This window comes from Sus scrofa, chromosome 6 (genome assembly GCF_000003025.6).
Source record: "Sus scrofa isolate TJ Tabasco breed Duroc chromosome 6, Sscrofa11.1, whole genome shotgun sequence".
Classification (NCBI taxonomy): domain Eukaryota; kingdom Metazoa; phylum Chordata; class Mammalia; order Artiodactyla; family Suidae; genus Sus; species Sus scrofa.
The window spans coordinates 17,045,500-17,060,474 of NC_010448.4; the positions used below are offsets into that span (position 1 = coordinate 17,045,500).

The window sequence follows — 14,975 nt, forward strand, 5'->3', positions numbered from 1 at the left end:
TATTAACTAACTTATTATGGTAATCATTTTGCAATATGTATGTGTAGCAAACCACTATATTACACACCTTACACTTACATGTTATGTGTGAGTAACATCTCAATAAATATGAGGAAAGGAGAATTTAACACTAAAAAAGAAAGACATGGGTAGGGGATTGAGAGGTATAAGGTATTATTATAAAATAAGCAACGAGGATATATTGTACAACATGAGGAATTTAGCCAATATTTTATAATAACTACAAATGGAATATAATCTTTAAAATTTGTGAATTACTATATTGTACACCTATAACTTATATAACACTGTACATTAACTATACTTCAATAGAAAGCAAATTAAATAATATTTTTCTTTAAAAAAAGAAAATTATTATCCTTATGCTCTCATCAGATCCTCTTAAAGCCCAGAATTAAATGAACAAAAGAAATTAGATTTCTTATATCTCCCTCTGTATTCAGCCGAATGAATTCCTTCCCTAGAAGTGGCTACAAAATCAGTTATGATTTCAAGTCAGTTCCACTTTAAAAAAAAAGAAAAAGAAAAAAAATAGGGCAACATGGAAAATACATTATGATTTTAAGTTGTCTTCCTTATAGTCTTTATATATTTTAGCCGCCCAAAATTCTTCCTTTAGACTCCAAGCTCTTTGTCTAACAGATCTATGTCTACCCTCTGTTGAACAGCATCACACAAGAGATGAAACAAGAGAATCTACTTTAAACACCAGCAAGCATGCTTTAACTCACAATGGGGCTGACTTAAATGTTCTCAATTTACAAGTTCTATTATCTTAAGAAGTAGCAGAAATCACCTGATAGCCAAATCAAAAACACTTTAAAAAACGAGGAAAATACAAAACAGTGTTCTCAAAAGTAGGAAGAGTACATGAAATAAAAGTGAGGGGTAAAATCCATAAAGAATATCAAAAGCTCCCTGACTATACTGGAAGGTGGCTAAGATTCAGAGCAAAATCTCCTGGTCATTTTTCAGAGAGGTCAGATCCTCCGTGACCCAGGGAGGTAAAAGGTGTTTAAAAAGAGGATGAACAGTAACTAAATAATTCAAGTTGCGTAAGTATTATTTTTGTTGACAGAAACAGCAACTTATAAGTCAGTCCGGCGACTAAACTTGCATGGATTTTAAGTCATTTGCGTCTTTCTGCAAATAACCTTAAGTCCTTTTAGTATTTTTAGTATTTCCCCTTTTAGTATTTTTTCTACATTTCCCCTTTTAGTATTTTTTCTCTTTCTCAGCGAAAAATGAAAACACATTTTCTTCTTGCTTCCCATCTTTTTCAATCTTTTTCTAAGTTTTTATTTGAACATCAACCTGTATGAATGATCTGACTCTAGGCACAAACGGCATTATTCTATCCTTTGTTAAATGGTAAGTAATATAAAGATAGGTGGAAAAATACAGACAGGCTGATTGTTTGCTTATCATCTATAGCGAAGACTAAGGAGAAATTCCCTGACAAGATGATAATGAGATAAACTATCATATCTACTTAAAGGGAATGCCCTAATGCTGGAGACTTAAAATTAGTTCCTCTAAGAAATTGTAGACGACTCTGACTAGAAGCAAAGGTCAACATTTGCTGAATGGTGGAACTACTACATATCACTGTTTACATTTTTTTCTTAGTATTTTCTCGAGATTTCCGATGGGGGAGGGGAGTTGGGAAGGCATGGAAGCGAAAAGCCACCGTGGGTAACGGTACAAGCGAAACACCAGGAGGTCAACCTCTAACGTCTCCAGTGTCCCTTTAGCTATCAAGACCCCGGAAATTCGCAGCCAGTCACCTGAGGCGGATTCCGCCTCCCGGGAACTTGCCCTCCTCAAGTTGGCAGCGGGAGCGACAGCCCGCTCCCGGCGCGCGCAGCACCCTGGGAGCGGAAGAAGGGGCCGCGCGGCAGCGGCCCAGCCGGAAGAGGAGGAGCCGGGCCTGGAGGATCCCAAAGAGTCGCTGCCGCTCTGGCCGCCGGCGTTTGCGGGTCGCGGGGAGCAGGGCCTGGCGGGCGGGGTGTGTCGCGATGCCGGAGCTGGCTGTGCAGAAGGTGGTGGTCCACCCCCTGGTGCTGCTGAGTGTGGTGGATCATTTCAATCGGTGAGCGGGCGACACGGGGCGGCCTACCCGGGCCGGTGGCGCCGCCGCTGCTGAGTCACGGGCGCGCTGGGGACTGCGCGGCGGCCGCGGGGGCGCTGATGGACCAGGAGGGCCCTGAGTCGCCGAGGGTCCCAGACCAACCTCCTTTCGCGAAGCCCAAGACACCTGGCATTGTCTCCCACGCCGCCCAGCCGACGCTCCGGGAACTGGGCTGCTGGTTCCTTTTACCTAGTCCGTTCGATGCCAGAGTCTGGGAAGCTTCTCTTGGCCTTGATTCCCAGGCCTCGTGCCCGTCTGTCACTTCGTCCGCCCCCTTTTGCCAAAAAGACTTGATGTCTCGTAGTAAAGCCCTTCAGACTCGCGCTTTTTGCCTGTGAAGGCTGTCAGCGAAATTCTGGTCTCAGCGCCTGGAAGAGCTGTGGTTTTAACTTGTGAGAGTTTCGAAGTGGGAATCGTGTTTGACGACAGCTTAAAATGTAGATGAGGTGTCAAGTCTGCTTTGGGTTTTGTTCTTTGTATTATTTTGTTTTTAATGAGACCAGTTGGAGATTTGGGCATTAATGAATAAGGTAACATCCCACAGATGTTTCTTCCGCCTTTGCTTGCTTGTTTGTGAGCTGTTCGTCTCGCTGGACCTGTTACACGTGTTCAGAAGTTTTACCAGATAGTTACTTGATTTGGAAAACTGCAAGACCCAGTTGGGAGCATTTGCTGTAAAGTCAGAGTTGCTAAGTGCTCATTCTCTTGCAACTTGCTTTGTACAGCTTCTTCAAAACAAACTCCAGACTCCTGTGAGGTTTAGGGTCCCCATTTCAGTTCTGTTGCTTTGTAGGAGCCTTAGCCTAACAGGATATGCAAGCTATCGCACTAAAAATAATTACTGTTTTTCTCCTGTAGGATACTAGAGGTGCTAAGGGAGGGATCATTTCAGTTCTATTCTGTAAGTTCAACAAACACTTGCTAAGGGCCTAGTGCAGGCAGACACTGTGAGCTGCTCTGTCAGATAACAGTTGTAGTGTTTTTAAGAAGGCAGATGGATTTTTGTAGATCAGAAGAAAAGCCCTGAGTGTGGAAGTTTCCTTTAAGCAGAGATTTCCAAAAAAACAAGAACCACCAGAATAGAAAATCCTTAACTTTGTTTCATCCAAACCCTAAATATAGTAAGCATTTATAAATTTGCCAAACCATATGTTTTGATAAATACAGTTAAATCATTGTGAAAGCAGCAGCTGTTAAGGAATTGTACTTCATTTCACAGTGGCTTTTGTCTTTGCTTTGAACATAGAATTGTATTGTTTCTGTATGTCTCATTTGTTAATGGTTAAAGGAGAATTCTACATGAAAACCAATGAAATTAGATTATGTAAGCAAAACAGTTGTAGTTCCTTAAGACAGAATCACTGATGAGGTTTGATATGGAGAAATTCTGAAATAGTCTTTCTCATTCATTGAGCCCTCCTACCAGCATGATTAGTCACCAGCTCACTTCCAGCTTCTGCCTCATTAAGCCATTCAGAGGGACCACAAATGGCACACAAATGCCTCTGGATCGGAATGGTTTTCTGAGCCTCTATTTGATACAAAGAGTTAAAAACATCTAGTGGAAATTGTTGACAGAATAGATGCTCCGGGGAAGCGTTGGCAAGGTGGGCCATAAAACTGGATCTACTTTAGTATCTTTATCCCTGAAACGATTTGAGGCTAGAGAAGATGGGGAAAGTTTAAAAGAGAAAGACAAGCTGCAAAGAAAAACTGAAGTTAAATATGGTAACATTAATGTGTAACCAAACACCAACTGTATAACATTTAAGACACCAAGATCTGGGGAGTTTTCACTTTCTCCATTTTAAATGTCTATACAAGTTTGAGATTTTTTTCCAGGCATGTATTAATTTGCAGTCAGGAGTGAGTAAAGCTGCCAGTGTACCAAGTTCGTGAATTACCCGTTATATTCATTAGAAATTAATTATTAAGGCCTAACCTATTACTTTTGTTTAGTGGGATTAGTTCTCAGCTAAGCCAGTGTGTGTACCATTGATATTTCCTGTTGGGCATCTTATTGTTGAGTCCACTTCTGTCTGTGCTCATCCAGACTGACCTTCTGTTTTTTCATTTAGAATAGGCAAGGTTGGAAACCAGAAGCGTGTTGTTGGTGTGCTTTTGGGGTCATGGCAAAAGAAAGTACTTGATGTATCCAACAGTTTTGCAGGTAAAAGAAACATTTGTCAATTATACCTCAATTTTTCAAAAAAAATAGACAATTTTACTTTTTTTCTGCATCTTGTTAAAATGTCAGTTACCTTTTAAAAGAGAGAAACTTTTGTGGTCTCCATTTTTTACTACAACCAAGAGATTCTGTTTCAGAATTTTAAATTAGTTAAAATAGCTTAAAGTTTTAAATTAGTTTAAATTTTAGTTTAGACTACTGGATAGTAAATATTTTTAAACTTGCAGGCCATATGGTCTCCATTGCAACTGCTCACTTCTGCTCATATAACAAGAAAGCAACTATAGACAGTACATAGACAAACTAATAGCTGTATTGTAGTAAAACAATTAAAATAGGCAGCTAGTGATAGAAAATAAAAATTAAAAATAAATAGACAGCTGGTGTAGTTTTTAAAGCCCTGCACTAAACTGTTCACCATGGTCAGTAGCAAGAGGGAGACGGTTTAACAGCAAGGGGGAGATGAAGACCTTTCTTTCACTCTGTTTCATGAATCTTTACAGGAATGTATCCATATATTTTACAATTAAAGCAACAACAATAAAAACAAAACAATTGCCGGCTCAGCTGCTAGACTAGAGGTCACTAACTCCAGTGTCTGAAAGGATTAGGCAGTAATGTAATTTGCCAGACAGGAAATATTAGAAAGTGATGGAGGGAGTTCCCGTCGTGGCGCAGTGGTTAACGAATCCGACTAGGAACCATGAGGTTGCGGGTTCGGTCCCTGCCCTTGCTCAGTGGGTTAACGATCCGGCGTTGCCGTGAGCTGTGGTGTAGGTTGCAGACGCGGCTCGGATCCCGCGTTGCTGTGGCTCTGGTGTAGGCTGGTGGCTACAGCTCCGATTCAACCCCTAGCCTGGGAACCTCCATATGCCGCAGAAGCGGCCCAAAGAAATAGCAAAAAAAAAAAGAAAGTGATGGAGCTTTTTTGCCAACTGAAGAATATGTGTCCTTTTCAAAGGGGACAGCCTCTGTCTGGCTCTAGCCGGTTGTTGCCAGATCTTCCACTTTTTCAGGAGAACCTGGAAGTCTGGATTTTTATGTGAAATTTCCCAGGTTTTCATAAAACTCACACAAATAATTAATACTGTGTTGGACAAACCGAAAACATGGATCAGGTCAGGCCTAGGAGCCAGTCCAAAGGTGTAATATGTGCCCTTAGAGTTCTAACAACCTATTTTTTTTTTTCTCCTCTAGTCCCTTTTGATGAAGATGACAAAGATGATTCTGTCTGGTTTCTAGACCATGATTATTTGGAAAACATGTATGGCATGTTTAAGAAGGTCAATGGTAGGTGGCAGTGTGGCATTGGTGTGTGTGTGTGTAAATGGACGTGTGTGCCCCCCAGGCCTGTTCTTCATATTCCACTTTTCTTTGTTTAATGTCAGAGGCCCTTTCATTTGGCTATACCAGGTAAGACTAGTGGTAGTAGAGGAATGAAGTAGAGTAAATGAGAAAGAAGAGTATCAATTTAAGGCCAGCTAGAGCACCTAGGTTTCGGGAGAGAGCTAGCCCTCTGCAGCAGAACAGCAAAGAATGCTCAAATAAGAGCCACCTGCCCCTTGAGCTTTAGTACTGCCGGGGTAAATCTCTCTCTGTCACATGTATCGTTTTCATTTTATTTCATTACAGCAACCACATTGCTTTGGAAGCTGTATTCCCGCAACACCCAGAGGTGCCGTCTATGTGACAGGGGCTTGCATTTGTTTATATATTGCCTTGGAATTGTTTTCTAGTTGTTTCATGTATGACTGGTCTCTTAACCTAGTCTGAGATATGGATGTCTCTAGATTTCCCTTGCCGCTTATTTTCTGAGAATCCTGTTTTGGAGGTTTTATTTGATTTTGTTTGGTTTTTTAGGGCCTCACCCTCAGCATACGGAAGTTCCCAGTCTAGGGGTCGAATCGGAGCTACAGCTGCCGGCCTACACCACAGCCACAGCAATGCCAGATCCCCGATCCACTGAGCAAGGCCAGGGATCGACCCCATATCCTCATGTATACTAGATTTGTTTCTGCTGCACCACAGCAGGAACTCCCTGTTTCTGGGTTTTAGATTCCATAAGCGTGTCACGGTTTAGAAAAAGGTAGAGAACGTAACTGCTGGAGTTCGTACCCTTTTGGAGGGAAATAGAGAGATCTCTATGTAACAATTCAAAGCCGCTAAATTTTTCCTTCCCAGCCAGAGAAAGAATAGTCGGGTGGTACCACACAGGCCCTAAACTGCACAAGAATGACATCGCCATCAACGAGCTCATGAAGAGATACTGCCCTAACTCGGTGAGTGCACTCTGTCTTGAAAACTCTTGACTCACATGCTTTGCCAGCTTATTCAAGCAAAAGAGCAGCCTGGGAAGGATTTGGTTCGTGAATCATTTCACCACTTCTTCTCTATAAGCTTATTGTGTTAGTTTGCATTGTTTCGTGTAGTACACAGTAACCTAATGAATTTAGCAAATTACAGCAAACATCTGCTAAGTGCCAGCTGTATACGTTACCTACGTCTTCTAAGTGTGGGGCTGGGGTTGAAATGTTGGCTGTCTCGACCCTCATGTCCTTCTGCTTGAGAAACTTATGATACTGCCTCTCAGCGTGTTGATACTGAGGAGTAGAGCAAGTGATAAGATAATCTGAAACGTGGAGTCTTTTTTCCTGAAAATCCTGACTCCTATCTGGTTGGGTGAATGAAAAAGCTTCAGTAATCGTGAGCATGGCTACAGTTACGCCTATGTGCTCAGCGGGAAGTACTTTATTTACTAAGATATGTTTTTCTGCCAGGTATTAGTCATCATTGACGTGAAGCCGAAAGACCTGGGCCTGCCTACGGAAGCATATATTTCGGTGGAAGAAGTTCACGATGTAAGTCATTCTTGCTGTGAGCCTAGGAGGTTAGATTTGCTCCTCATAAGACAGTTGGGTTTGTTTTCCATTTTCAAGCAACAAATACTTTATAACAGAGAAAATGTTATTTGATTTCTGTCAGCGGTTTGATATTTATGTTTTTTCCCCCTTGAGTGTTTGAATCACCAGATTTTAGAAATAGGACCGTAGAAAGCTAGAGCCACCTTTTGCAAATGAAATTGAAGCCAAAGAAGTCAAATGATTGCCAAGAGATGTTCTCAGCAAAGTCAACGCAAAACCTGGGGAGCTTGGTCTTAAACTAGAGCAGTCTTCGCTGTTGGTCCCTCTCTGACAATCGTCTCCTTGGAAGATTTTTCAGTCCCTGTAGACTAGGTCCTAGGTTTTCAAATAGAGTAAATCAGAGCTGCCAGGAGCTCGATGGCAAGACCGTCTGTGTGATTTGACACCTAAAGAGTCAGCTCCCTGGCATTCCATGCCTTCTGTGTAGTCTCTTAGCTTGTGCCGTGGGTGTAGACCTGAGGAGCTGCCAGAATAGCTTCTATTTCCAGGAAAATTGAACTCAAATTCTAAGATAAGATTTAATAGGAACTGTGTGTTTGTTGTGAGTGTAACATATTTGTACTTAGGATGTGCACCGTGCTCGGTCTTGAATTTCCAAAGTCAAGTTAGAGGGATGTACTAAAGGCTCTCTTTCTTATACATATATTCCATTTTTAGGTCTGGAAAAGGCTATTTCTTTCTTTCTACCTTTTTTTTTTCTTTTCTTCCTCCCCATATGGAAGTTCCCAGCCTAGGAGTCGAATCATAGCTACAGCTGCCAGCCTACGCCACAGCAACACTAGATCCGAGCCACATCTGCGACCTGCACCACAGTTTGTGGCATCCCAGATCCTTTACCCACTGAGCGAGGCCCAGGGATCGAAACTGCATCCTCATAGATACTAGTCAGGTTCTTAATCTGCTGAGCCGTGACAGGAACTCCTGGGAAAAGGCTGTGTTAAATTAGCTCCCGGCAAATGTTCCTTGCACTGAGCTCGTTCTTCTGTCTCTCTTTGCCTTGCTTACCAGAGCGCTGAGTCCAAATGTATTGCCTAGTTGTAATAAGCCTTTCATCCCTGGTCTTGATAGAGTTGTGTTTTTTTTTCTTGTCTTTTCTAGGGCCGCTCCCACGGCATATGGAGGTTCCCAGGCTAGGGGTCAAATTGGAGCTGTAGCCACGCAGCCTACGCCATAGCCACAGCAATGCAGAATCCGAGCTGCATCTGCAACCTACACCACAGCTCACGGCAACGCCGGATCCTTAACCCACTGAGCAAGGCCAGGGATCAAACCCACAACCTCCTGGTTCCTAGTCAGATTCGTTACCACTGCACCACGACGGGAACTCCTGATAGAGTTGTTTTAAGTTAAATTTTACCCTGCCTCTTTCAAAAAGGAATTCAAAGCTGCTTACACAAACACACACACACACACACCATGAAACAAGATGTTTTAAATAGAGAATGGAAGGGTCGTATTATAAGATGAAGCCAGGGGAAAATTGGTACCTGAAGAGACATGCCATGAAGTCCTGCAAGGTCTTCCAAGGCTCTGATGATCCTAGCATAAAGTCAAGAGGAAAATGCCATTTGCAAGATTCACACTGTAAAATAACAACAGATAGTGTTTTTACCACTTACTGCATGGCAAGGGGCTTTCCCAAGCTCTCACGGCTCCCTTATTGTGTACGTGGCAGAGCCAGGCTTTGAATCTAAGCAGCCTGGCTAGAGTCTGTGCACCCACCACCGTGCTGTCCTGCCTTGTGAACATTTTACAACCTTTCCAGGAGCTGTACAGCCTCTTTTGATACTAGATCTGAGCAAACTTCTTCCTGAGTCCCATCAAGAAATCACTAGATGGGAGTTCCCATTGTGGCACAGCAGAAACGAATCCAACTATTATCCATGAGGATGCAGGTTCAACCCTAGCCTTGCTCATGGGTTGGAGATCTGGCATTGCCACGAGCTATGGTATAAGTCACACTCGGCTCGGGTCCGGAGCTGCTGTGGCTGTCGTGTAGGCCAGCAGCTCTAGCTCCAGTTCGACCCCTAGCCTGGGAACTTCCATATGCCGTAGGTACAACCCTAAAAAGAAAAAGGGGGAAAAAAAAAGAGGAAAGAAAGAAATCACTGAGTGATGCAGTGAACCACTTCCATTAACGGGCTCCTTGATTCATTCAGGCCACCAGAAGGTCAGTTTTTCTAACCGCACTATTTGGCACTCTGATCACTGAACCCAGGGACTGTAGATGGTTAAAAGTTATATTTTCTGACATGAGTTTGCCTCAAATACAGATGCTCTGTACATTGCCTATTTTAGAATGAGCTATGATAGTCCTTAAAATTCAGCCCAGTCGAGACTTCCCCGAGTGTCCATCCCTACTGTAGACTTCAGGGAATATCAAGATTTCCCGAGACATAAAGCGAATGTTGGTGCCCCAGCACCTTCTCGCTCAGCAGGACCACTGCGATTTTAGCTTAGAATTTAACTTAAAACAAACTCTACCCACCTTTGCCTTGGAAAACCCACCTTTGCCTTGGAAAACCCAGTTTGATGATCCATGAGGTGATCAAACTTAAAGCAGAAGGATCAAGGCATGAAAAGGAACATGTGCCAGTGTGTAATTTGTTTTATGTCAGTAACTACAGTTAAGTCTCCTCTCCCAGGATGGAACTCCAACCTCGAAAACATTTGAGCATGTGACGAGTGAAATCGGAGCAGAGGAAGCTGAGGAAGTTGGAGTGGAACACTTGTTACGGTGAGATGGGGCGGCATCGGAATCAGAAGCAGCCCGAGAGGCTGCTCGGTGTGAGGACGAGATCCACGTCCGGGGTACGGAGACCTGGCTTCTAGTCCAGGATCGTCTCTAAAGGGTCCTGAGTTCAGGATTTATGACTCTGTGGATAGCACACTTTGTCTGGAAACTGTCGAGCCGGCTGTGACAGGAGAAGATGTGAGAAATAAAAGCAGGTGTGTGTTTTTCCAGTGAATGTAGCTCATCAGTGTTCTGCCAAGATCTGCATCTTGGGCTGGCTTTTCTTTTAAAATACTCTGCTTACATAACCGGACTTGTTTGAAAGGGTCACAGTTTCTCAAACAATAAGATTCTTTCTAGTTCAATTACTGCTGACTGATGTAAAAGCTCTCAAAAAGTCAGCTGCAGATGGAGAGAATGCCACCCTTTTCAGAAACAGCAAAGTTGGAGTAGAGTGTGTGTGTGTGTGATTCCATTTTAGCTCCCACTTATCTCTCGAAAAATGCCTTGTAATGAGAAAGAAAATTTATGCCTCCAAATGGAAACAAAACTAAGGCAATTTATATTCAAATCTTTCTCAAATTGAGAAGTAACATTTTTCTTTTTAAAAACTTGCTCTTCCTCCCAAACTGGGTGTTTTCTTAGAATGGGAACATCTGTGTGATAGAACTGTACACTGACGTGTTTCCCTGCCCTTTCTCATGGGTCGCTACAGAGACATCAAAGACACTACAGTGGGCACGCTTTCCCAGCGGATCACAAACCAAGTCCACGGTTTGAAGGGACTCAACTCCAAGCTTCTGGATATCAGGAGCTACCTGGAGAAAGTGGCCACCGGCAAGCTGCCCATCAACCACCAGATCATCTACCAGCTGCAGGACGTCTTCAACCTGCTGCCAGATGTCAGCCTGCAGGAGTTTGTCAAGGCCTTTTACCTGAAGACCAACGACCAGATGGTGGTGGTGTATTTGGCCTCACTGATCCGCTCCGTCGTCGCCTTGCACAACCTCATCAACAACAAGATCGCCAACCGGGACGCAGAGAAGAAAGAGGGGCAGGAAAAAGAAGACAGCAAAAAGGATAGAAAAGATGACAAAGAGAAGGAGAAAGACAAGGAAAAGAGTGATGTAAAGAAAGAAGAGAAAAAGGAGAAAAAATAAAACATGTAGCTTTTTAATTTGTAAATTAAAATCTTATAAACTAACTCAGTGTGCCACCAGAGGGTTCTTTTCACTTTAAGCGCTTGTTCCAAAGCTGTGTTGATGAGCGCTCTCTGGATAGAGGGACTGATCGCACACCTAAGCTGCAGCCCCGGCTGCTGTGATTGGGGATGTGATAGCTCAGGCTGCAGCCTGTGTGAGAAAGAGTGAAGAGAAGTACACCTAACACTGCTGGTACTCTTCATGCTTTTATCTATAAAACCAGGAGTTGACTCTCCCCAGTCAAAAAAGACTCTTGGGGTCTGTTTCTGGCAGTCTGCAAAACTGCAAAATGGAATGCATGAATTCCATAAGTACTCTGCCTCGGAAAACCTTGAGTTCTGACCCCCTGAACTCTGTTGCGAATACCACCCCACAGGACTTCTCGGACCCGTAGCTCTGGCATTCTCGGGGCTTGGGATCCAGCTCAATATATTGTTTACCTTCAAAGACACAATTAAATGGCTTGGTTTTTAAGTCTGTGTTCTAGTCGTTTTTGACTCAGAGTGGCAATCTGTCTTCAGAAGCAGCCAAGACCATCGTTTTCATGGAAGCTGCCTTAAACAAGTGGAATCTTTTATGAACGAAAGAGTCTTACTCTGTTTAAAAACAGTTTGGTGAGGAGTGCTCTTAAAGGAGCCCAAAAGACCCGGGTCCTAGCTAATGAATGCCTCACAGTCCTCACCTGTGAAGTCCCGAGAGCACCTTCCTGTAAGGGACACATTCGATTACTGTTGCCGTAGGTTTGAGTGCATCACCCACAGAGTTAGTGGGGATGGAGCAAAGTTCCCCAGAGTAAGTGTTCAAGGAACATATCATTGGACTTAACCATGGACACTTGGACATTAATTTCTTTTCGTAAGCAGTTAGAACCTCCCTAAGCGTTTTCTATTGCACCATATGGGCTATCAATGTTCAAGTATCTAAGAAAACGATAAAATAGCACTAAAACTAAATTGAATCTCCTAAACCATCATGTTATAGTGCCTTAAAGTTACCAGAAGCATCTATTTTTAACCCACATGCCAAAGAACTAGTTAGTGGGAATCTAGGGGTTCATATTAGACCTGAGCTTTTATCTTACATAAATAGAAGCACCCACATTAGTGGTCACTTCAAGGTTCATTAAGACTTGAGATGACGTTGCTGTGGCATAGGCTGGCAGCTACAGATCTAATGCGACCCCTAGCCTGGGAACCTCCATATGCCACAGGAGCAGCCCTAAAAAGACCAAAAAAAAAAAAGTGAGATGAAACAGTAAAGGGAAAAAAATGAGAACCATGTTACACTTGTCTATTACAGCAGTCAAAAGTCAGATGGTTGTTAAATTTAACTTCATAAAAAATTAAAGGGCCGTACCTGCCACATATGGGAATTCCCAGGTTAGGGGTCAAATTGGAGCTGCAACTGCCAGCAAATGCCACAGCTACAACAATGCCAGATCTGAGCCACATCTGCGACCTATACCATAACTTAACCCAACTGTCTCAACATAACTTAACCCAACTTAACATAGCTTAACCCAACTATCTCAACTTCTATTTATTTAGTTTTAACAAATTTGAGTACCTATGTACTATATGCCAAATAATGTACTGGGCACTGGGACGAGCTATGATAATACGAGGTGTGGTCTGTGCTACCGGGAAGCTTCTAGTGGGGGGAACTAAACAATAAACAATATCTCATTTAACTCAGTACAGGTCAATGCAGAAATAGACAAAACGTGCTGCTTTAGGGAGAGGTGAAGTTTGAGTGTCTGAATCGTGTATTATGTAAAGAGAAAACAAATACTAAGGAATAAAGTAGCTCTTCGTTTCAAAAAAAAAAATTGAAATCCATAGTTCAAAGCTTGAGACATATTTAAAGCTACAGGAGGGTGTTGTTTTGAGATGGTTGCCATGTTTAGAAGAGACTGATATGAGAAAGGGAAACTTTCTCCCAGGTGGGCAAGAAGGAGCCGGATGCAGTGCTTCCGAGTCCTGGCAGGGGAAGGAGGAGGATGTCACCCTGAGGCCTGGGTCCTTTGTGTAGGACCAGGGGACCACACAGGATCGGGTCCACCTTTAGTCGTATGATCTGCACTTAAAAGCTTTCCCAGGGTCTACCAGGACAATGCCACAGGCTTTTAAGTTTGTCACATCTGATAAATTGGAATGTTTACTGAGCATATGAGAACTTGGGAATACTCAGGTCTTGTTATATCTAATAGTTTGGCCCACATATGGGCAAAACTGACTTCTACCTTCCTAATAGGATCTTCAGCTCCTACTTACAATAAAAGTCATTGGTAGCCTCTAGAGTCACTTAGGCTCATTTTCTAAGGCAATATTATGACTCTTCTACGTAAGAGGGTCTTGCTTATACAGAGAGCAGCTGACTTTGTGAAACCCATGGCCCTCATCTAAAATAAAGCCATGTGTTCAGATAGCTTGGCAGTCTCAAGATGAGATTTCTAAGGCATTTTTGTTGTTTTTGTGCACAATGAAAAAGCATCCTGGATAAAGCCTGATCCCAATTCTGGACCTCACATCCAGAGTTGTGGCATTCCCTTCACTTTTTTTCCAGGACATTTCAGGATGACTTAACAGAGTTCAGGCTGTTCCGCTACACACGTTATAGAGTATGGCATTTACTCCTTACTGGTTTTCTCTTTGATAACCAGCATCTGAAATATTCCTGAACTTAGAGGTTAGTTTTCCTTGGTGAAAAAAAAAAAATTGAAAACTATCAGGAGGGAACAACAGCTCTGGGCCCACTAATCAGTTAAATGTTCTTTCATTGTACTCAGATCATCGATCACTAAGGGACAAATGGAGGTAGTCGTGTGTGTGTGTGTGTGTGTGTCTTTTTTGCCATTTCTAGGGCCGCTCCTGCAGCATATGGAGGTTCCCAGGCTAGGGGTCTAATCAGAGCTGTAGCCGCCGGCCTACACCAGAGCCACAGCAACGCGGGATCCAAGCCACGCGGGATCCAAGCCGCGTCTGCAACCTACACCACAGCTCACGGCAATGCCGGATCCTTAACCCACTGATCAAGGGCAGGGATTGAACCAGCAACCTCATGGTTCCCAGTTGGATTCGTTAACCACTGCGCCACGAAGGGAACTCTGGAGGGAGTCTTTACTGATGGACTACCATATTACTTCTCCAGTGCAAAAGATGAAAAGTAAACCTCTCTAGCAGGAATTAGCAACCTCAGAATCTTACTCCAGTTTTGCAAGACCCTCCAGCTTTGAGAACTTAAGCATACATTATTACCTTCACTTCAAAAAAAAAGACTTAACATAGGTCCTCCTAAAAGAATGAAAGGTCCTGCTCTCTTAGAAGAGTTACGAACAGGTCTTTTCTTCTACCACTTTTCTACAAAAATACCTATGAAGCAGAAGTAAGACTTGAGAATGAATTTGGGCTGTTTGTGGTACTATGATATGATTAGCCAAAACACTTCGTCTGCCCCTGTTACACGAAATAACTGTGGCCCACAAGAGATCTCTACAGCTTCCCTAAACAAATTCTTTCCAAATTATTATGCATAATATAGGCAAGTGCTGATGTGCATATCTATGCCACTCAATTCTTGGCATTATCTATTTTGCCTGGAAGTAACATGGAGTTCATATTTTTCAATAAAACAAAACTACTAATGGCTATTTGCATTAGGGAAATAGTAAATGACTCCAGAAATAGGGAAATGGAAGAAGGAAAAGAAAGGAAGAGGAAACCAGGAGTGTTTCCAAAGCCTAAGTCAAGAGAATGGCTTTCTAAGCATTTCTCTTTGT

The 14,975-nt window shown here is 42.8% G+C and overlaps 1 protein-coding gene across 1 annotated transcript; it reads left to right on the top strand.

Moving 5' to 3' along the window:
- On the top strand, positions 1,921 to 11,671 carry PSMD7 (proteasome 26S subunit, non-ATPase 7). Its single transcript, XM_021093860.1, has 7 exons — positions 1,921 to 2,113; positions 4,231 to 4,322; positions 5,538 to 5,630; positions 6,522 to 6,619; positions 7,118 to 7,198; positions 9,907 to 9,998; positions 10,711 to 11,671. Exons 1-7 carry the CDS (start codon positions 2,040 to 2,042, stop codon positions 11,153 to 11,155), a joined length of 975 nt encoding a protein of 324 aa, XP_020949519.1. The 5' UTR covers positions 1,921 to 2,039; the 3' UTR covers positions 11,156 to 11,671.

What these genes read in the sequence shown, in the direction of transcription:
- PSMD7 (XM_021093860.1), top strand. Translation starts at nt 2,040, where the DNA reads ATGCCGGAGCTGGCTGTGCAGAAGGTGGTGGTCCACCCCCTGGTGCTG. An exon ending in TGTATCCAACAGTTTTGCAG is followed by an intron (nt 4,323 to 5,537) that starts GTAAAAGAAACA and finishes TTTCTCCTCTAG; the next exon opens with TCCCTTTTGATGAAGATGAC. An exon ending in AGAGATACTGCCCTAACTCG is followed by an intron (nt 6,620 to 7,117) that starts GTGAGTGCACTC and finishes TTTTTCTGCCAG; the next exon opens with GTATTAGTCATCATTGACGT.